The 24331-nt window shown below is 35.6% G+C and overlaps 1 protein-coding gene across 6 annotated transcripts in view; it reads left to right on the top strand.

The window, feature by feature from the left end:
• The window catches only part of CHL1 (cell adhesion molecule L1 like), a 203288-nt gene that overhangs the window by 110577 nt on the left and 68380 nt on the right, over window positions 1-24331 (top strand). For 5 of the 6 annotated variants that reach the window (XM_029918203.1, XM_029918204.1, XM_029918202.1 and 2 more), the window contains exons 3-5: window positions 10435-10615; window positions 17345-17450; window positions 20506-20693. In XM_029918203.1, coding sequence (XP_029774063.1) covers window positions 10525-10615; window positions 17345-17450; window positions 20506-20693 — 385 coding nt within the window. In that variant the 5' untranslated portion in view covers window positions 10435-10524. Of the gene's footprint in view, window positions 1-10427; window positions 10616-17344; window positions 17451-20505; window positions 20694-24331 lie in introns of all 6 variants that reach the window. The other variant, XM_029918201.1, reaches the window with a different exon arrangement.

Here is a 24331-nt window from a genome sequence, read left to right as displayed (position 1 = left end):
ACATGCCTTTGTGTCATTGGTCTATTAATAAGGAATAAAGAAAAGAGCTTTTAATTTATCTAGAAGTACCTCATTTCCTTTTTGAAAAATTTTTTTCTTGGCACTGAACACAGTTGAAATATATAAGGAATAAATAAATAGGAAGTAAACAGAAGGAATAGTATTTAATGATATGAGAAAAGTAGAGAATGAAAAAAATTCTACAAATTGAGCTTTGATCTAATTGCCAGCTGGCTATCAATAGCTTATTTGTTAAAAGCTGTTAACAGTCTTCTGTAATTATAGGTATTGTGAAGTGGGTCTGGGAGCTGGAAAAAGAACAGGGCTGTAAGAGGATGCTTTCTTTAATCTAAGAACTCATTTCCTGAAGCTGATCTTTGGTTATAGCTCAGAAATGTCTTAGAATCTCTTTCCCCATATAGAGCAGTTCTTAAATTTTAGAAAGTTTGTTATTTTAGATGCGAATATAATCCATGAATGCTTTCATTCAAATTAGAAGTGATGGGACTTTCTTGATAGAGACCATTTTGAATGGTAAAGTTATAAATCATCTAGCTGCAGGTATTTTTTCCCCTGAAGATGATATTCCGTTAGTGTATTTTAGCCAATTCTACTAGAATATACTAGTTAAGATCTGATGGAATTAATCAGTAGGAAATTTTCCATACATCATGCATGAAGCAAATTATAAATAATTTGATGGTTTTTATAGTTTTATTCTGATAGTCAATAAATATCTTTAAATCTTGAAGGTTATTATTTTCCAAATGGTTGTAGTTACAATAATCAAGAATATGGGTTCCAGAAACAGATTCCATTGCTTCTAGATTGAGTTCCATTCCATTTAAGTTCAAATCAACATTTTATTTGTAAGACATTGTACATTCTGTGTTTCAGTTTCCCTGTATTTAAATGGATGCAGTTGCTGTGACATTATTATATGTACATCAAGAAAATGTGACAATTAAACAAGTTGTTCATATGGAAAAGCAATTGTGGCACGTAAAAGTTGTTCAATAAAGGTTAAAGGCTGGTAGCTATTATTATTGATATTTCAGTTATTATTTGTTGATGATGACTCATAAAGCAGTTTCTTCCATGTGTGAATTTTGGTAAAAATCACACACACACACACACACACACACACACACACACACACACACACAGATTTTCATAGACAAATAAATTTATGAAACTCCCAATTAGGCAAAATAAATTTCTCTGTCTTTATATGCTCATGTGCATTGAAAATTTTTCAAAGCTGTGTATAGTAGTGTGTGTAGCTATCCCTGGCTCACTGACCTCATAACCTTTCAGTATAAACACCAGTAGAGCGCATGGTGGACAAGTGGAGACTTTTCAGGTGGGAAAAGGTCCGGTCCTTTAGGGTCTGTGGTTCCTGCCTTCTTGCACACAAAAAAGTCAGTAGTGCTCCCCAGACTCTCAGGCAAACCAGACTTGCTCCACATAATCCAAGCATCAGCCTTAGGGGGAAACACCACCCGTAATGCTGGTTGGGATCCAGTAGTTTAGAGGAACCCAAACAGGTTTTGCTTTCGTGTGAACTGGCCATCTGGAGTCCTCTAGGAATGAGGCTGGCGGAATGCTTTTGGTGACTAAAACTCTATAAAAAGTTTGAGAAGTGCTTAAACAGATTTTATATATGTAAAAATAAGCTGAGCTGTACACATTAAGTTTTGTATGCTTTAGCATATCTCTCTTATTTCTCAATTTAAAAAAAAATCCCTAGATGACCATCAGTATATAACGTGTGTTGTGAGAAATGATTCAGAATTTGATTTCTTTGTTAGGATGTGAGATCATTTTCTCCATCCCTATAGTCAAGTGATCTTGAATTTTGGTGTGTTTTTTTTCCCCTTTATCTCCATTATGAAAGAATTTGAATTAGATGTCATTGCAGTATGCTAATTGGTAACAATTTAAGATGCACAGGTAAATAAAGGGTAAAACAAACAAACAAAAATTTTGATTATATTCAGTTACATTCCTGTCAGAGCTCAACCACAGTATTGTGTTATTCAGTTAAATAAATGATATTATTAATGCTCTTAATTTATCCAGCATAATTATTAATTAAAGCTGACATTTTCCAATAAAATCAATTTGCTTATAATAAAAATCTACATTTCTTTGATCTTCAGCACGGAAGATGAATTAACACTCTAAGCAATTCTTTTGTCTTGTCATTTTGGTGACATGAAACAGAGTTTGAATGGATATGGCCATAACATACAGTATTTTCTTTGTTTTCAGAGTGAAAAGCCATTAACAGTTATTTCAGGATTATTGTGTTTATGACACTTGTAAATTGATTTGTGGTATTAGCCAAGTGAGGTGATTGAACAAAAGCCTTTGAGTTTCTTTGTGTTTATCGTTTCCCAGTTTGCAGGTGTTAGAGTGATTCTGATCACACTTTAGGCTTATGGAAATGTGCTGGCCTTCCTCCCCGGAAAACCTAATTCCTGAATCAAGGGAATAGTTTACTCTCCCCTGTCAGTCACAGGAAAAGGAGTTTTATAAAGGGACACTTGAGGTCAGAGGGAAGTGAAGGTGACATCCATCCCATCATGAAAATGTCAAATGGCCTTATGTAAGACGCTTGCTTGTAGCAGCTCAGCGACTCTTAAGTCCTTTGAGTGTAAAGAGAAAATAAAATTTAAACAATTCCAAGTTATAGCACTATGCCAGACTATTACACAAATCCACTGAGTTATTTTTAAAATGACAATTTGGATGTCAGTGTCATAATATATCCCTTCCTGCTGACTATAATAAAAGTTGCTGGTCTATTTCAAGCTTCCAGAGTAGAAAAATGTTGGTTAATGATTTAGCATGCATGAAGTTAATTCTGATCTCTAAAATTCATAGTGTCTAAAACAACTTAATGCTGTTTCTTAGTGAACAGGAATGTCGACACAGCACTTTTGGGGTGCTGTTTACATTCTGTGCCTTCTTTAGAAATGGCAGTCGGGCTGTCTCTGACATGGCTGCTTTGTGTAAGATGCTGCCACAGAAATGAGAGCTTTAAAAAAAGTGATCCTAAGAGTTGCTTTTTTTTTCTTCAGACTTTCTTTGTTGGATTTTTCTCCTGAGAAAATTCACCTGAACATGTTTGTGAATAATTAGTGACAGAAAATGCCAAACGGGTGAAAAATATCACTGAGGTAAAATATACTATCCCAAACTAGCTGCCTTTTTAAGCTGCTTTTGGTCCATTCACTCCACTATCAAATTTTATTCTTTTTACAGGAATGAAGGAATCTATTTTGGAATTCAGGAATAGAAACTTGTGGTATATCATTTGCTTAACAGAAAAAAATGGTTTATGATACAATGGGACCGTTAGAAACCCAGAGTGTCAAAGGTTTTGAGTAAACATGACACCATTACTGTCAAGTATAAAAAACAAGTGGTCATTAGGAATGGTTATTATTCAGAACATATTAACAGTAACGGAAGACCTTTTTATGCTTACTTTAAAATCATTTTGTGTTTTTCCTCAGTTCAGAACATCAGCATATATAAATAAATGTAAATAATAGTCCAAAGAGACTATGTACTCTCACCACATTTTATTCCTCTTTGCCTTTCTGTACTTTATTCATGGAATTTAACAGATTCCAATGGAAACATTATGTAAAATCAGTGAATTAAGAATCAAAGCATTAAAAAAACATTAAAAGACATCCAGAGGTTGTACTAATAGCTACCCAGATATAAATAATTACTGTAAATTAGGCTTATATTTCTTTTAGTTGGACAATGACATTACAAGCACACAAAGCAATAAGGAACAAACATTGTACTTTATTATGAACTTGTGCTGGATATGCAGAATGCATACACTTATATTCAAAGGATAACTCAAAATTATTTTTTATTTATTTAATTTTTAAAATTAAAATTATTTTTATTTTTATTATTTTTTAATATCTTTATTTTACTTTGAGAGACAAAGCAGAAAGCGAGCAGAGGAAGGGTAGAGAGAGGGGGGACACAGAATCCAAAGCAGGCTCCAGGCTCTGAGCTGTCAGCACAGAGCCCGATGCATGGCTGAAACTCATGAACCATCAGATCATGACCTGAGCCTAACTGGGACACTTAACTGACTGAGTCACCCAGGCTCCCCTCAAAATTCTTTTAACATGCCTATTTATTTATTTATTTATTTATTTATTTATAGAGAGAAAGCAGGGGAGGGGTAGAGGGAAGGAGAAAGAGAATCCCAAGCAGGTTCCATGCTGCGAGTGCAGAGCCTGACATGGAGCTTGATCTCAGAAACCAGTGAGATCACGATCTGAGACGAAATCAAGAATCAGGTACCCCGGGACCTCGGATTTTCTGAATGTAGTTCAAACAGAATGGGTCTGATAGCATGGTAGCCTTCAGGGAGACATTCTGGCTATTTGCCATTTTTGTGTTAAAAATATGCCAGTAGATGTTCTCTATCTTTTGCTAAAGAAATCTCCTTGCTGTCTTGAAATATTTTAAGCTTATTTCTTATTTCAACAGACTGAATAGCCACATTATAAATGTCTTGTTATAGAAATGTTAAAACATACCCAAATAGAGTAGTATAAAGAATTATACTACACATATATGACACAGCTTCTATAATTCTCCATATTGTAGGAATTCTTTTATTCTTTTCCCCCCTATAGCAGTTAGCTACTTCTACTTTGCAAGCCAGGCAAAAGCAGATTTATTTAATACAAGAAACATTTGTGTTAAATATTTGTTGTTCTTTTTTTAAAGTTTATTTATTATTGCTATTTTTATTTATTGAGAGAGTGTGTGCACACACACACATATGAGTCAGTGAGGGGAGGAGCAGAGAGACAGTGAGAGAGAGAGAAAGAGAGAGAGAGAGAGAGAGAGAGTCTCAAACAGGCTCCGTGCTACCAGTACAGCGTCCAATGCTGGGCTCAACTCAAGAACCATTAGATCATGACCCAAAGCTGAAGCCAAGAGTCAGATGCCTAACCCCTTAGCCACCTGGGCACCCCCATTTACTGTTGTTCTTAATTTTACTGTGTCTTTGTGTGTGTAGAGGAGGAAAAACCTTTTTTTCCCCCATTCTTTTAGATTCTTGGTGGTCTCTATTAACAAAAGACAGAAAAATGAGGAAAGCACACAAATTTATGTAAGTTTTATGTGGCACAGAAACCTTCAGAAGGAAATGAGGACCTGAAGAAACATGTTAATGCTAGATTTCATGAAGACCAGAAAGTTGTAGAAAATGTAACAGAACAAAAGGAATCTGGGCTGGGAGCTGTCAGCTCTGGAAACTTTAGCAAAGCCTGCTCATTCAGCTTCATCTCCATGTCTCTCTGTCTTCAGAGACAAGAATGCTCCTTCTCTCCAGGTATGGGGGGAGCATGTCTCACAGGCAGGGTCTAGACCTACCTTCAGGTCCTTTCTTGCACCTGCCCTATCTAGAATTTCTTCAGCTTAAAATATCCGTATTCCGAGGGTGCTGTTTTGGGGCTGCCGTATCCTGAGACTTGTCTAATGATCCTGCTGATCTTAACTGGGCTGGACTGACACTGGCCAGGCCAGCTTTTGCAGTTATGTGCAGCTGCTGGGTCATCGGTGCTGGCTCATCTAAGATGGGTCTCCTTTACACTTGGTGGCTGCCTGCCTATTGGCCAGGAATTACCCCGGGTGACGGAGTAATGTCTCTCATTGTCCAGCAGGCTAGGTGAGCAGCTAGAGAGAGGCAGGGAGAAAGAAGGTGCTGTTCTTCTTGAGCCCTAAGCTCTCAGTCTGTCAGTCAAAGGCCAGCCAGATACAAAAAGTGAAGAGAAAGCTTCTCAGTGAGAGAAGCTGGAAAGTTCTATGCAAAGCATGTGGAGACAAGGAAGAGAGAAGAACTGAAAACTTTGTCATCAATCTGCCACAGCCCACCCTTTAAAAAAATTCATCAAGTATTTGAAATCTATATCATTTCACCACTAAAAACTTTAGTGAGTAGACTTTTTTTAAGTAGTTAGATATTACAACTATGGTAGAAATCATACAAACTAACCATACTCTTTGGATCGGAATATTACAACTTGATATTACCCCCTAATTATCAGTAACAGCAGAATTATCAACTGTCACCACTCGTAGTAAATGTCATTTGTTATTCTGTGCTCACTTAACCCTCCTAAGGGCAAAAACTCTTCATTTGTAGAGTTGAGCAAGAGACATTGAATAAACTGCCCAAGGCCACATGGTAGCAATAAGGATTTGGGGTGATGGGACTGATGGTCCGGAGCCAACGACCAAGAAAGAATTCTTGAGAACGTCTCTGGTGCAAAAAGGTGATTTTATTAAAGCATGGGGACAGTTCCCGTGGGCGGAAAGAGCTGAGCTGGGGTTTGTGAAGAAGGCTGGTTTTATGCTATGGAGCTGGGAGGTCTAGTCAGAAGGGAGGTCCCCAGAGGGACTTTGATATGCAAAAGGGGGCTCCTAAGATACTTGAGGCCTTACTATTGTCAACTAAAGTTGTTTTCCCTGTAGTAATGCATTAACTTTAGGATGGTCGCTGATTCCTGGAGAAATGTTATACTCTGTATTTGTATAAGTATTTGTCAGTGGGATGCAGCTTATGAGGAAATGTAATTTTACCTGCCGTTTTCTTCTTGCCTCTGTTCCCCATATCATTATGGAGGGGAGATGTTGGGGCTCCAGAAAACTGAGTCTATAGGTTTCTGGAGATTAGGCTATTGATAAGATTGCCTTTTTCTTATAACTTACTAAGATATTTATAAACTGATGGAGACCCATGTACTGTATGATTATGATCTCTATCAGTTGGCCTTTTGTTTTCTTTTCTTTCCTTTGACCTTGAGCAGCCAGGAGTGCCTGAAGAACAAGGCACACATCCCGCACACACATGGGTGTGCTAGCTTGCACCTTGTCCGCAGCCCACCAAATGTTTCCCTCATCAGTAGTCAGTGACGGCTTTTGAACCTAGGATATTCTGACTCCATTTTTCATGTTTTTATGCTCTCACTACACAGCGCTGTCTCCTGTTAGTTGACCTATGGGCCCCAGTACCTTGGCATGTACTTGGAAGGTGAGGTAGAATGGACAAAGGATAAGCCAACTTTCATTTCCATTCCTTAAAGCAGAGTGTGAACTGAAGCTAAGGGAGTTAGTTGTTCCTAGATTTACCACATGGAGCTATTTTAAAAACATCAGAGGGATCTTTGAAGTCATTCTGTAGTATTAATGATGTGTGTATATTCTAGGCTATTAGGTGGAGGGAAACAAAGAGCTTTATTTCCTTACTGTTGAGTTAGAACGAGGCCCATGCAGGCTGCATGCCTGTCCGAGTCTCTGCTGTCTCAGAACCAGTGTGTTCTTGATCCTGCTCCTCCTATCCCGCCGGAGAAGCGAAGGCGGTCAGGAAGGGTCAATTGTACAGGACACTGAAACATCTGTTTTCTTTTGAGTTAAATGTCAGAGATGGTTTTCTGGTTTCCAAGATGAGCTAGCATAGAAGGAAAATTAAACCCATGAAAATTCATTGACTCCTTTTTGGATCTGAGTTAATGTCATTAACATAAGCAATCAGACATCAGCTTTATGTGAGTGGGCCTCAAAATATTTTAAGGTTATTTTGTTCTTGTCTTACTGTCATTTCCACCCTAAGTTCTATAATTGCTTTTATCTTTGAGGTCTGGTCTGAGGCATTAAATTAACATCTTTGAAGAAAGATAAATTGGGAATATAATGTTATTGCTACCTTACTGTTGCACAACATAATTACTAAATAGTATGCCCCTTTGCATGCTGACAATGAAATTGTGACTGGTATTCGCTTTTTCATATGACAGCTATTTGGGGGCAGTCATCTTTACCTAATGGAGTCTTGCTTGCAAGGAGTCACATTTTAACTTCCAATGACTTTAACAACCGCTTCATATCTAAGTCTCCAGTAAATTGAAGCTAATCCCTGCAGGAGAGTAGGTCAGATACAGAATTAACCATTCCATATTCTGGAAACCGTTGGCATCATCAGTGTTATGTCTCTTACTTTACAGGCTTATTTTAAGTCAAGGGTTCAATGTGGCATCCTTTAATGGGAGAGAGTTTCTCTCATCAAGACCCTCGAGTTAAAACAATTGAAATTCCCAAGTCAGATCATCACTATTGAACAATTAGTGTCTGCAAGTTATTTTACTGTGGCAATTAGAGACCAGTGAGCTCACTAGCCGAAATCAGGAATTAATGGAAATTGAGCTTATAGTCACTTACTTGGCCATCGAGTATTTCTGTTTTCTGTTTCAGTAGAGCTTGATGTATGAATCTGGAAATAGGATTGCCTAAAAGCATCATGGTTTTGAAGATCTTTCTCCTTACTAATAGAGGATAAGATCATTACACAAATACATGAAATGCTTTTAAAGAAATCAGCACTGAATATTAATGGGACAAAATATTAAGTAATAGATTATAGTTAAAGAGTGACATATAACCATAAATAATGAATTGAGATGACTATTATCGAAGTATTTCAAGAAGATAGAAGGAAAATGAAAATTCACTTGGCAACATATTAATATTTTCTTGTTTTTTTTCATCTTAGAAATAGCTGTATGGTTCAGTATCTCTCAACTTTGTACAAATATTCATTACTCAGTTTTTGTAGTTAGGCAATGTTCTGATTTTTATAAATAAAGTAATTTTTTCCACATTTTATTTTGTTGATGAGGTAATTCATTTTATCAAGAAAGTGGGTGCCAATGCAGTGATACCTTTCAGAATGTTTTACATTACCAATATAAGTTATTTTTCATTTAGGGAAATTTTCTGAACCACGCAAAAGTAATTTTTTCCCAGTTCCCATTTTTACAGATGGATCAGTTAAGATCAGAAAATGCAGAGTAGGGGTGCCTGGGTGGTTCAGTCATTTGTGCCCAACTTTGTTTCAGTTCATGATTTTGTGGTTCTTGAGTTCAAACCCTGTGTTGGGCTCTGTGCTGACAGCTCAGAGCCTGGAGCCTGCTTCCGATTCTGTGTCTCCCCCTCTTTCTGCCACTCCCCACACTCTCCTTCTCAAAAATAAATAAACATTAAAATTTCATTTTTAAATTAAAAAGAAAGAAAAAGCAGAGAAAAGCCACTACTCTAATTCAACTTTCCTCAAATAAAAATATAAATGGGATTTTGTATTTTCACACTCTCAAAATTATGAAAAAAATAGCAGAATCATTAGTTCCTGTTTTATTTAAAAATATTTTTTAATGTTTTATTTATTTTTGATACAGAGAGAGACAGAGCATAAGAGGGGAAAGAGCAGAGAGAGAGCCACAGAATCGGAAGCAGGCTCCAGGCTCTGAGCTAGCTGTCAGCACAGAGCCTGACGTGGGGCTTGAACCCACAAACCTGAGATCATGACCTGAGCCAAAGTCGGAGGCTTAACTGACTGAGCCACCCAGGCGCCCCAATTTTAAATGTATAGTATTTTATTCTATCCATATGTGAAAGATGCCAGTGTGTGATCTCTTCAGATAAAAGTTGAGGTGACATTTAAAAGAACCTATATACTTGGAATTGAATATAATTTGATAGTTTGTCTGACTCTATATTCATTAATTTCTTTGTACCAGTTCTAGGTGAATAACTAGAGTAATAATTTGTTTTTATGGAGAAAGAAAATGATACATCTGAAAAACAACCACATTTTGAGCCAATTTATTTTTAAAAAAGTATTATAAGCAGTTTTTAGACATCTACTATCACAGTGTTTCAGAAAAAAAAATAGAAATGATATGAGTACATAAAGGAAACTTGACATTTTAGTTTTTATTTCTATACAATATGGAGTGTATGAACATTCTGCTTAAATGTAAAGTAAATGAAGAAATTATTTTCTGCTTGTACAAGCCCCAAATTTGTGAATTTTAACGTGGCTGGGGTCTTTATCCATGGGTCCTTCATTTTTCCCTTCCTAGATCTTGCTGTTCATCTTTTATTAGTGTCAGAACCTTGCACGCGAAAAGTTGTTTTGCCAGAAAAATCAAAGGGTAAATTTGTGATGTTTCATAAATGACTCAAATGGGGTTAGATGCCTGCTATAAAGAATTGATTGAAAAAGAGCCACGTTTTGAACAAAATGGCTTAAATGAAGTTATTCTCTTATTCACTGGCACTCACCTCCATTCTAGTGTCCTTGAGTCCTTTGAAGCAAAAAATCCTCTGGCTGAAGAACATAATTCGTTGGAATGGCCTGTGGTTTATAATATAGCTTGTATCAAGTGTGTTTTTTTTAAAAAGTAGCAAAACTAATGATATTATTTCCTAGAAAGCAGTTTCATCAAGAGGAAAAGTATTGCAGGAGAAACATTTATCTATATTGTCATTTCAGAGTACATGAGCTTAAAGGATATGTCTTTCTGTTTCTTTTTGAGTGTCCAGGTGAACTACGTTCTGCTTGACTTTAAACCAAAAGTGAAAGGAGACGCTACCATTTTCATTCTTCCTGAGTTGCCTCCTTCCTGAGGAGCAATGGAGGTTCTGTTACTTGGAAGAGGATTCATCGTGACTCTGATCTGTTGTCTGTTCAAACTCTCCACAGCCACTGAAATACCACTTTCAGGTAAAGTGACAGCAGTCAATACCTACTTTGTGGAATTTCATATTTGCCTTTTCATTTTTAAGTAGAATACTTGTAGCTTGAGAAAGTGATTTTTCTATTATATTTCCATTTATTTTCCAGCAATCTGTTTTCTGATTTCATCACTGCCTTTTTAAAAATTTGGATGACTTGTATTAGGATGCTTGTTATAATTATTTTGCAGCCTAGGCTTTTTGCCTCTTATGCTAACTTGGCACATAACAAGAAACATGACCTGTAGATCAGGTGTTTTGCAGTAAAAGATAGTCTTCACTATTATCAACAGTTGTCACGTTTCCATGCTTCCTTAGTTTATTTTAGGGAATGTTATGATTTAGAGATTAATGGTATTAAACCAAGTATGATAAAAGGAACTGAATGAACTTTGTATCTTTTTTTCAAAATGATTATATATTCATGAATGAAAACAGTGGGGGTCCCTGGGTAGCTCATTAGGTTAAGCATCCCACTCTTGATTTTGGCTGAGGTCAAGGTCTTGTGGTTCATGGGATTGGGCTCTCTGCTGATAGTGCGGAGCCTGCTTGGGATTCTTTGCCTCCCTCTCTGTCCCTCCCCAACTTAGCCTCTCCTCTTCTTTTCCTCTTTCTCTATCTCTCTCTCTCTGCCTCTCAAAATAAATAAACATTAAAAATGAAAACAGTGAATTAAGAAAATATTAAAAAGACATTTTTATACAACTAAAAATCCAAGAGTTGTTATCAACTCTGAAAATGTAGAGCATTCAGTAGTGTGAATTCATATCAAAAGGTCAGTCGTTTTATGAAAATATATATCATAACATACATTAGTAAGAAAATAATATATCTGCAAACACGTTTTATGGATTCTGTATCAGCTACATAATACAGAGATTTGGGGAATTTGTCTTGTGTTGTAAGGACATGGGATACGAAAGACCCTTAAGAGATTATGTAGATATTTTTATCCATATGCTTCCTGTATTATCCCTGCTGTCTTTTCCATATGTGATTTGGAGATTTATAATACAAGAGGCATTGCTTGTTTAATTGAATCTTAGCATTGAAAACGATCTTCTCACATTCTCTAAATTGTAGACAATTAGACGTGTTCAGCAAGCTGAATAAAGATTAAACGAAGTAGTAACTCTGAACTGAAACTTTTCTTCTGAATTGCTCAATCTGAATGTGAATAGAAAAGGAAGTAAGTCTCCAACTGTCTTAAACCGTTTTTCTGAGGAAGTGCCGTAAATTGCTTCCCACAGCAGTTCCACATCACCCACTTGGGGCAGCCCTGCCCTATTCATTCAGCCCTAGGAGTGGATCTCTTCCTTCTCCAATGCCTTTGACAGATGGTCAAGTCTCTCTTTGAATATTCTGACTTTTTAAGGAATTTCACTTATCTTTTCTGTAGATGTACTCTGAGCATACAGACAATGTATACCAGCCTAGTTGTGAACATTCTGGTTATCAGCTGGAAATAATTCATCTCCCGCAGATTCTTTTGATTTGAGTGCAGTACCAAATTGAGAGCAAAGTGCTTGGTGATCCTTGTGAGAAAGGGTTAATATCTTACACACATACCCCCCCCCCCCCCCCCCCCCCCCCCCCCCCCCCCCCCCCCCCCCCCCCCCCGCCTCACACACACTCAGTAGCAACAAAGATGCACTGAGATTCTGGATTCAGATTCCTGACCGTATTCTCTTAGAATATACATTTTCAAATATATATTCCCTCTTTTCTCATTTAGTTCATCAGTGGTAAAGAATCTGAAAGTTTACTGGGGCACCTGGGTGGCTCAGTCAGCTGAGCGTCTGACTTCAGCTCAGGTTATGATTTCGTGGCTCTTGATGTTTGAGCCCCACATTGGGCTCTGTGCTGACAGCTCAGAGCCTGGAGCCTGTGTCTCCCTGTCTCTCTGCCCCTTCCCTTCTCATGCTCTCTCTCTATCTCTCAATAATAAATAAGCATAAAAAAATCTCTAATTAAAAAAAGAATTTGAAAGTTTACGTTAATCTATAGCACCCATTTTTATTCTGGTTGTCTCAATTGCTTATGCATTTTCATGCTTTAATATCCTTAGACAACAATTGTTATAAAATATTAATGACATGTTTTCAGAACAACTGAATATTACCCCTTTATTTCGGTACTACAGAGCCCTCACTAGCAAATGCAACTAAGGCAAGTATCTAGTTTGAATGTCAACGAGTCTGGTATCTCTGTAATTGGCCTAATTATGGAGGAAAGAATTTATAATATAGAATATATATTCTTATAAACACCCAAAGGTTATTAGTTCCATCCCCCGAGTAATTAGTTATTGCTGAGACTTTACAACCTTAGCAAATTTAAGAAAGAATAATGTTCTAATAAACAAGTTGTTCACAAGTTATTAGCTGATATCTTAGGGACTGTTGCTATTGTACGTCATCCCTCATCCTTTGTAACTGTAATAAGATTTAAATAATGTGAATTTGCAATAAGCTGGAGACCTGCCCTACTTAGAAATAGTAGCTATCAGAAATGAGGTAAATGTCACTGAAGGTATGAATGTTTTTTTCATGTTGTGAAAATGTTTATGAATATCCAATGGATAAGGACTAAACTAATGTTCCCAAACTAGTAAAACTGAATTATCAGATTCCTTAAGCCAAAATTGTGTTTTTAGAACTAGAAATAATATCATTGAGTTATTTATTCTGGGAACCATGGCCCTCTCAGGATCAGTGAACCAGTATTTTTTGCCCAAATTATTATCATATAATGTTAAAAATTATACATAGATTCAAAAGAACCCATAGATGGGGTGCCTACCTGGCTCAGTTGGTGGAGTATGTAACTCTTGATCTCAGGGTTGTGAGTATGAACCCCATGTTTGGTATAGAAATTGTTTAAAAAATAAAATCCTTAGAAAAAAAGGAATCCATGGGTAAACATTTTATTATAACAGAATATGAAAAGTTCATGGGTATGATTTCATATTCCATATTGGAGTAAATGTTTAAGAAACTACCACTTGTTGACTGTATATTTAAGAAGAATGTCAACAGTCATCAGGAAGGGTGATAAAATATCTCATCCTTTTCCAAGTACGTTATTGGTGTAAGGCTAGATTGTGTTTAAATATTTAAGCAAAACCACTTTTGTGACAGATTGAATGTAGAAGTAGATTTGAGACTCTGACTGCCTTCTATGAAGATATTAAAGAGATTAGCTATAATGTAAAAATAATGCCACCATCCTCATGTTCAGTGTGTTGTTGATAAAATAGATGTTTATTTTAACATATACAATTGTTTAAAATGGGTTAATAAAGACACACTTTAAATATTTCTCAATTTTGATTTCTAATATGGAAAATATTCTTAGATATAACCCACATGAGCAAAAGCACCTTGGAGTCTCCTATAATTTTTAAGAAGGTAAAGGGGTCCCAAGACCAGAAATCCTTACCAGCAATTTATCTAGCCCGAATCCCTAACTTTACAAATGAGAAAACAGAGTGGCTCAGGGCTTGGCTAAATATCACAGGGTTTATTTAGGGTTCTATTTGTAACTCCACTGTGGAATATTACTTACAAAAGTCAGGCTCAGTGCATTTCCAAATTGCTTTTCTTAAGACCTATTTGCCTAAGTCAGTTTCCTGCAGCTGAATCATTTACACGTCCTTATGAATTGATTGTTGTCACCTTCCTTTCCAGAGGTTGTAGGAACTGTACTAAGATGGTAATGTATCACTTTGCAAACTGTTGATTGCTCACTGATAGTAGAGCTTTACATACATCTGTGTCCTCCTTCAAAACTTTATTTTATAAACATAATTCTCTGAAATGCCATCTGGCTACTTCATTAGATGAGAGACAAAGTCATCCGCCCAATTTTTAAGTTTTTCTTTTTCTTTTTTTCAAAAATTTTAATGTTTATTTAATTTTGAGAGAGAGAGCACAAGCAGGGGAGAGGCAAAGAGAGAGGGAGGCACAGAATCCAAGCAGGCTCCAGGCTCCGCGCTATAGGCACAGAGCCGGACTTCGGCCTTGACCCATGAACCATGACATCATGACTTGAGCTGAAGTCTGACACTTAACTAAGCCAACCAGGTGCCTCTTAAGTTTCCTTGAATGTTATTTAACTTGTCACACACTAGCCAGTACTTGAATACATAGAATCTATTTAAAAATACCATTGTGTATTTTTATGGATGATTATTAGTGGTAAATTCCATAAAGGGAGAAAAAAACTAACCTCAGGCCCTTAGTAATAAGGAAAGGGAAAAGACAAATAATAAACAAATTAAGGAGAAATACTTACTAACAAAAACAATAAGTAGAAATAAAAATAAAAAGAGCAGGTTATAAATACCTTTGTAAAATTAGCAAAAATATTTTATCATTTTTAAATGCTGGTGTTCATTTGTGGCAGGAATGTTGGAAACTGCTGTACTCATATTTTGCCTATAATAAATGTCCTCTTGTGAAATGATGTCATCATTTATCCAGAGTAAATACTATTTGTGTCCATGCCTGGAAATTTACCATAAGTCACTAATTCAATAAAGGAAACATTTATATGCTTGAAGATATTTGTGAAAGTGCATGTTACCTGGAAACAGAAAAATGAAAAAAAAAACACGTGTCCAAGAATAAGAAAATTATCAAATATGTGATGACAAAACAATGGAAAAAATAATATAGTAAATTAATTATAATGTCTTAGAAATCTATAAATAAAAAAGCAACTGTCAAAATGATTGAACTAATTAAAATATATAGATAGATAGATAGATAGATAGATCAAATAGACTAAATGGCAATAATTTAAATATAGAGACTTTAAAGTTGTAATAATATGGCAGTCTTTCTTTTGCTTTACAAATTTTTTTTTATTCTGGATTTAAATAAAATGAACATGTATGGCAATATGAAATGAAATAGTAGAAGTAAAGTATATGTATTCTTTAAAATTAAATACATTTTGTATAATCTAATTAAAATAGGCAGAAGACAAAGACATTTTTCCGAAGAAGAGATATAGATGGCCAATAGACACATGAAAGATGCTCAATATCACTAATCATCAGGGAAATGTAAATTAAACCACAGTGAGACATTATCTCACACCTGTCAGAATGGCTAAAATCTAAAACACAAGAAACAACAGATGTGGGCAAAGATGTGGAGAAAAAGGAACCCTCATACACTGTTGGTTGGAATGGAAACTTGTGCAGTCACTGTGGAAAACAGTATGAAGGTTCCTCAAAAACAGTTAAAATAGATTACCACATGATCCAGCAATTCCACTACTGAATATTTACCCAAAGAATACAAATGCATGAATTTGAAAAGATATATACATCCCTGTGTTTATTGCAACATTATTTACAGTAGCCAAATTATGGAAGCACCCTAAGTATCCATCAATAGAGTAAGTGACAGAGATGAAGAAGTGGTGTGTGTGTGTGTGTGTGTGTGTAAGCTTGTTGGACTATAAATCTACATATGACTAAGGTAAGGGTTGCCGAAAGAATGATCCCTATGTCTATGAAGAAGACACACACACACACACACACACACACACACACACACACATATACATGTAATGGAATATTACTCAACCAAATAAATGAATGAAATCTTGCCATTTGCAGTAACATGGATAGATCCAGAGGATATAGAGCTAAGTGAAAGAAAGTCAGTTAGAGCATCTGGGTGGCTCAGTTTGTTGAGCATTCAGCTTCAGCTCAGGTCATGATGTCATTGTTTGTGAGTTCCAGGCCCATATGGGGCTTGCTGAGCCCTCTTCCAATCCTCTGTACCCGTCGCTCTCTGCCCTTCCCCCACTCATGCATGCACACATGCACTCTCTCTTTCAAAAATAAACATTAAAAAATACGATGATCAGAGAAGGACACATACCAAATGATTTCAGTAATATGTGGAATTTAAGAAAGAAAGCAAGTGAAGAAAGGGAAAAGAGACAAACCAAAATCAGACTCTTAACTATAGAGAACAAACTGATGGTTATCAGAAGGGAGGGAAGGGAAGGGATGAGTGTAATAGGTGTTGAGGATACATTCATCACGGTGAATGCTGAGCAATGCATAGAATTGTTGAACTGCTGTATTGTACACCTGAACTAATATAACATCGTGTGTTAACTCTACTGGAATTTTTAAGCAATTACCCAAGAGCACACACCTCAGAAAAATTAATCAAATACATTTTTCAAAGAGGAAGTCAATATTGTTCTGTAATTTTCACTCTTTTACAGTTATTTTACCTATCAATTTAGAAAGCATGTTTTCTTTTTAAGATTTTATTTTTTTTAATGTTTTTTATTTATTTTTGAGAGACAGAGAGAGACAGCATGAGCAGAGGAGGGTCAGAGAGAAAGGGAGACACAGAATCCGAAGCAGGCTCCAGGCTCTGAGCTGTCAGCACAGAGCCCCATGCGGGGCTCGAACCCACGAACCGTGAGATCATGACCTCAGCCAAAGCCAGAAGCTGGCCGCTTAATCGACTGAGCCACCCAGGCACCCCTAAGATTTTATTTTTAAGTAATCTCTCTACCCAGTGTAGGGATTGAACTCACAACCCTGAGATCGAGTCATATGCTCTACTGACCGAGCCAGCCAGCCTCCCCTACCACATATTTTAGTTGTTTCCCTTAAAGCTAAATTAACCTCACCCAGTTTTGCAGACCATGTTCTTTACATACATATTTTGATATTTAGTTCAGCAGGTTCCAACAATCATAAAACAGTCAAAAGTGCAAGTTGCCTTTCCCTTTGATGAATATTTTCAAATTGAATGTGAAGCTAAAGGAAATCCAGAACCAACGTGAGTATTCTTTCAAATCATTGTTTAAATACATACAGTGTTTTTGCTTTATTGTACTTTGACCATTATAAGCTTGTTGGACTATAAATCTACATATGACTAAGGTAAGTGTTGCCAAAAGAATGATGACTATGTCTATGAAGATAAAGTTTGGCTATTTTATATATGTTCTTCTGCAAGTTGAAATTATTTTTACCATTAAATAAATTACCTTATGTTAAATACTTAGCATGGGCTTCGGCACTGTGGAAATATTCGATCATTCCTTATGTTACAAGTGAAAAGGTAACCAAAACCCAGAAGATCCTTTATTCTACTAAGTGAAAGGTAGCATTTGTTAAGCCAAATGCTTAATACAGTTGTACATGACATTCTATACTTATTTATTATTGCAAGTCTTAAATGTGACACATACCTTCTTCAGTAAATAGGTCATTACTTGTATTTAAGTTATAGAAATATTTAGTCGTTCTGGATGGCAGAATGCTACATGCATGGGATATTTTTATCTAGTGGGTTATTAGTTAAAAAGTTCTTACTGTAGGTGATCATAATCCATGATGAAACTCTTTCAAAATACATCCTATACTTGGGAAGGGAGAAAGAAATGTGTGTGCATTGGGAGTGAGGAGAGAAAAGCTTTAGGGAAAATTTTAGATTTTAATGTAGGTGATTCTCAAATGGGCAGCAAAGGACCCATGTGTTGGTTTGCTTAATTCATTTATATTCACTAAGAAGATACATATTTAATGAAAATTAATAATTTGAAGTTGTATTGTGACTCACATGATGATTGGCTGATAATTTGATATTTTAAAAATCATTCTTAATGAAACATTTACGTGTCATATTATCATTATTATCTATATTTTACCAAATGGGATATATTCAATTAATATATATAATTGTGGATAGAATTATATGGAATGAAGATGAATTTTGTTGAACATTGGCTTGATCAATATGGATCAATCAATATTATGATACCTATTAATGTTAATAAACTGAATTATTGTATCAAAAGATAGTACACAATCATCATAGATTATTAATGATCAAATTAATCTATGTGTATAATCATGAGTTTATGAGATACTACTAACATTTGCAATAAATTCAGAAATAAGATTAGAATGTCTGCTTGTAACATTATTTCTTATTTTCCTAGAGCCAAGCCCAATATAATTATTTAATAAAATAAAATCTATACATATGAGAAAATATGATTATTAATATTTATTATTATTATTATTATTAATTTGTTATTTTATCTAAAAACCCAAGAATATTCATTCCCTGGATAAAAACAAGCTTTTATAAAAATGAAGGGTTACAATAAGTGGCCAATTATAAACAATACTTTTAAGAAATCCTTAATTAGATGACCATGCAAGACACTTAGAAGATAAATAGGAAACAACAAGGGAAAAGTATCCCATCACACGAGCAAAGGAAAAAAATCTAGCAATCTTAACCATTAGTGGTAGCAACATCAACTAAAACAATATCAAATTCTGTAAAACAAGACCTATGCAGGATATAAATTGGGGGTGCTGACTACAAAACTCTATCTAGGATCAGAAAAAAGATTTGAAGAAACGAGAAGACGTAACAAGTGGAAGTGGAAGTGTGGATTCTATAAATGTCCAATGATCCCAGTCAACATACTGGAATTTAACAATAATAGATTGTTAGTGTTCTTTGTAAGTAAAGCTCATAAAACATAAAACACAAAGAGAAATAAGTAAAAGGAGTGGAGTAGGGGGCAGGCACACTCCCAACAGAAATATGTGTCCTGTGAAGGTTTGTTATTCCTGTTGAGAGAATAATCAGGTAAGTTAGTGTAAGATTATGGTGTCCTGAAACATTACCCAGTTCGCATGGGTAATTCATATATGATATGCTAACTAAGATCGAGTAGGGAAGTCATGATCATATTGATAAGGTTGTTTTAAAAAGACTTTTTTTTAGAGCCTCATCTGTATAAATGACATGGTGGCCACTTACTCGTGAGAATTCAACTGTGTAGGTTTTTTTCTGGAATACAATTCTGCAATATTTATCAATAGCTATAAAAATGTTCTTATGTTGTTTGTCATCAATCTTACTTTTCAGAGATTTTCCTAATGGAATATTAGGAACTAAGTATGTTAAGATTGTTTAGCACAATTAGTTTATAAAAGGGAAAAAATTCAAATCATCGAGTAACTTAAACAGTAATCATATGATAGAAAATAATGTAGTCTTAGAAACTGTCTTTAGTAACATTGTAATAATTAGAAATATTCACTTTTCAAAATTATATATTCATTGTGGTGTGAAATATGTTACTAATATGTCTAAAAGTGTTGTTAGGAAATATGATCACATTTAATAGTACTTTCTTAAAAATTTTGAGTGAGCTTTTCACATACACACATGATACACATTATATGTTTATATTGAGTAGCCAATACTAGTAAAATACCTTTTCAATTGGAAAAGTTAAAATAACTTCAAACAGAACAGAATAAAACCTATCTTCAATTTCTCTTCTCTCAGCTGTCACAGCTTTTTTATGGCTTGGTCTTGGGTCGCTTAAACAGCAAGCACATATTTGTCACACACTCCTGGAGGCCGGGCAGACCAAGATCAAGGCCTTGGCTGCTTTGGTGTCTGATGAGGACCCGCTGTCTGGTTCATACACAGCTGTTTTCTTGCTGTAACCTTACATGGCGTAAGAGAGCAAGAATGCTTTTGGGAGTTTCTGTTATAAGGATGCTAATCCCCCCTCATGACCTAAGCAACTCCCAGACCTACCTCTAACTACTCTTACAATAAGGGATTGGGCTTGAGTATATGAATTTGAGGGAGACATAAGCATTCAGTCTACCGCAACTTGCGAGATTTCTCAGACCCTTCTAAGCCTTGTTTTGGTATTTTATTAAAAATCTTTTTTTCTTAAACCATAAAATGTCTTGGTTTTGTCATTGTCGTGCATTTGCTTATGACTACTTTAAAATTAAGAAGTACATTTTGATTTTTCAGTATTACTTACTTCTGTTTTATCTTACAGATTTATGTGGACTAAGGATGACAAGCCTTTTGATCTCTCTGACCCCCGAATTATTGTGTCTAACAACTCAGGAACCTTTAAGATCCCAAATGAGGGGCACATATCTCATTTTCAAGGGAAATACCGCTGCTTTGCTTCTAATAAACTAGGAGTTGCTATGTCAGAAGAAATAGAATTTATAGTTCCAAGTAAGTGTTACAGTTGAGATTCCATATTACAAATGTGTAGTGAAAATTTGAGTAGAATAATAACACATTTGTAACTTCATTATCCACTTACATACGCCCTTTATTTCATTTTAAGGGAAATTATCTCCTAGGTCTTGATACTTTGAAGTATGGTCTTTGGAAGCAACATAATTTTGCTGTGTTTCAATATTCTTATATCTAACGTGGGGAAACATAGAGTCTGCTTTGCCTCCTAAGATGAGACAATTGAGCTAAATGCATTGGTGAGATGTGGCTAAGTTCTGTTGCTGTAACAAATATTCTCCATGCCCCTATGTTAATTCCTTGATTATGTAGTTGGCTGTGGGCCTGGCAGCTTTTCAGGCTAGTTGTTCTCCATGCAGCCCCTTGGAGGTCCGAGCAGATGGAAAGAGCATCATCCTGCAAGTGTGCCCTGTGAACCTTACAGCACCCTGGTCAAAGAATCTAGGGCAGAGCACAGGAAAAAATTGCTTCCGACAGGAAGCTATAGAGGCCGCTTCTCATAGCTTGTTAGGTGGGGCAAAGCCATCTCATAGCCCTACGTTACTCCAGCAATATGAGTGCCCTTTGGAACAGGGGAGCCAGTAATTGGTATATATTACAATGTTTTCCATAAAAAATAATCACAGAAAACTGCAAACTACTTTACTATTTAGGATGTGATTTATCAATAACCACTATGAAGATTAAGTGACTCCTTTAATGCCATATTTTGCCTCTTCAGCACGAATCTCTGATGAACAACTTCCACATTTAGTCTCATATTTTCCCTACTCTTAAGGTATCCCACATTACCCGATTCTAACTAAAATCTTTGCAGAGTCCATTCTGATGTAAAACTGTTGGCGGCTTCTTTTCGACAATTTCGTCTTGCAGACTTGCAGACACTAAAGAGACTCAGAGTCATCGCCTTTCCAAGATATGGACACGTTATGCTGGAGGCCAGTGAGAATGTACAAACCTCAGGAAAACAAATAATGAAAAGACTTATCCTAAAAAATTGGACAGGAGACTGGATTTAAATTATTCTAAAATCTAAAGGAGAATTTAGAGTCTTACAAGTAAAGTATGCATTTTAAGATTTATAAAGTAATTACATTAAAAGTATAGAGTAAAATATGAATGGTTAACAGACTATGCTGTTTGAAGGAGAAGAAAAAGGTAAGAAATGTGAGAAAAAAAGAAAAAAAACTGTACAAATAAATCCAAATATATGACTAATTGAAGATGAAAGGAAATACACGAAATGCTTCACATTTTTTTAAAGAAAGGTGAGGATTATTCACCTCATCACACATCTCAATCATAAAGTTACAGAGTTGTTAAAACTAAAATATGGAAATGATGTTCTAGATAAATGCTATTCAAAACAAAGTGGAAATTTCTGAATTAATATCAGTTAAAATAGAATTTCTTTTTATTTTTAAAAAATGTTTATTTCTGAGCATGAGAGAGACAGAGCATGAGCAGGGGAGGGGCAGGGAGAGAGAGACACACGCACACACAGACTGAAGTAGGTTCCAGGCTCAGAGCTGTCAGCACAGAGCCCGGGACAGGGCTTGAACTCATGAACCACAAGATCATGACCTGAGCTGAAGTCGGATGCTTAACCAACTGAGTCACCCAGGTGCCCCTAGAACTTATTTCTAAAAGGCTTCCTGAAGGTCAATTCCCAAGGCATACATAATGTTAAAATATGTGAAGCAAAAATAGAACTATAAGTGGACATAGACAAATCCACCATAATAATGAGAGGTATTAAAATGTCTGTTTTGTTTTTTGGTAGCTCAAGCAAAGAAAACATCAGTAAGTAAGTAGAAGATTTAAAGAATCCAGTTATAAGTTCGAACTAATGAACATGTATAGAACATTGCACATAAAACTGCAGAATGCATTTTTTAAATATTTCATGACATACTAGCTTTGAAATAAATATGAGCCAAATGCAATTGAGTTAGAAATCAATAATACCAACAAAATTAGAGAAGTCTTATATCTCTGAAAATTAATAAACATGTCTAAGAAACTCATAGGTCAAATAAGGAATGGCAAAGAAAATGGAACGTATTTTGAAGTGACAGTAGTAGAAATTCTACACAATAAACCATGCTTGAGGCAGCCAAAGCATTATTTAAACAGATATTTTTCACCTTAGAAACATACATTAGGAAAGAAGAGGTGAAAATCAATGATCTAAGCTTTTTTACTTTTATTTTTTAATGTTTATTTATTTTTGAGAGGGAGAGAGAGAGAGACAGAGACAGAGACAGAGACAGAGAGAGAAAGTGGGAGGGGGCAGAGAAAGGGAAGGAGACCCAGAATCTGAAGCAGGCTCCAGGCTCCGACCTATGAACAATGAGACCATGACCTGAGCCAAAATTGGATGCTTAACCGACTGAGCCCCCCAGATGCCCCAGTGATCTAAGGTTTTTAGGTAACATAGTTTTAAGATAAAAATGCATGAGCTAACTTAAGGCAACAGAATAAATTCCCAAATAATTGATGGGATAAAATAATGTAGAAACCGAAAATAAATCCAACAAAAAGGCGTGAAACCTCTATAGTTGAAAAATGTTTTTTAAAAATCTAGATAAATAGAAAAAATATACCTTTTTCATAGACTTGGAGACTCAGTAAAACTAAAATGTCAACTCTCCATGACTCAATAAATGGATGACTGAAATCCAAATCTCTAGTTTATTATATGTTTGTGGAATGACAAACTCGTTCAACATATATTCAGAAATATATTTGAAAAGCAAAGGGCAGAATTTTGTAGAAACTCTTGAAAAATAAGAACAATTCAAGAGGACTTGGCCTTATCAGATAACAAGTAATGTAAAACTTAGTGATTAAGCCAGTATGACTCTGCATAGGATTATAGAATTGGAGCAGCGTAGAGAACTCAGAAACAAAGCCTTGTACGTGTGAAAGCACTATGAAAGTACTAGCATGTATTGTCTTCCTTTTTTTCTTCTTTTCCCCCTTCCTTCCTTCCATCCTTCCTTCCTTTGCTTCCCTACTTCCTCCATTCCTGCCTCCTTTCTTTCCTTCCTCCGTTCCATCTTTCCTTCCTTCCTCTCTTCCATCCTTTCTTCCTCCCTCCCTTTTCCCTCCCTTCCTTCCTTCCTTCCTGATTGTCCATGTAGAGACACATTTATTTGGAGTCTTATCTCACATTATATAAAAAATCCTTCCCAGGTGGATTAAAGCATAAACTTTGAAAAGAAAAAATATTTTTAAAAATTAGAAAATGATTTGAACAATGTATTTATGACTGCAGGGTAGATATGTTTTCTTAAACAAGACATACTGAAGCTCCATTAAGGAAATCACTAAGGGCAATTTGAATATATTTGATTTTAGAACCCCTTTTTATCAAAAGACCACAGGAAGAAAGTGAAAAGAAGCCACCACAAGGGAAAAAATAAGTGTCAATGAATGTAACTGCAAATAATGTTATGTATTTATAAATAATTTAATAAACCTCTAGGAGGAAAAAGTGAAATGATAAGACATAAACTTGTGCCTCTGACTGGAATGGCCAATCAAAATATAAGAATGTGCTCATCCCCACTAGTAATAAGAAATAAATTGATTTACTGTAACCCACATAA

Source organism: Suricata suricatta, chromosome 12, assembly GCF_006229205.1.
Source record: "Suricata suricatta isolate VVHF042 chromosome 12, meerkat_22Aug2017_6uvM2_HiC, whole genome shotgun sequence".
NCBI lineage: Eukaryota > Metazoa > Chordata > Mammalia > Carnivora > Herpestidae > Suricata > Suricata suricatta.
The sequence above is the reverse complement of the archived record's forward strand: the minus strand, read 5'-3'. Positions and strand labels throughout refer to the sequence as shown.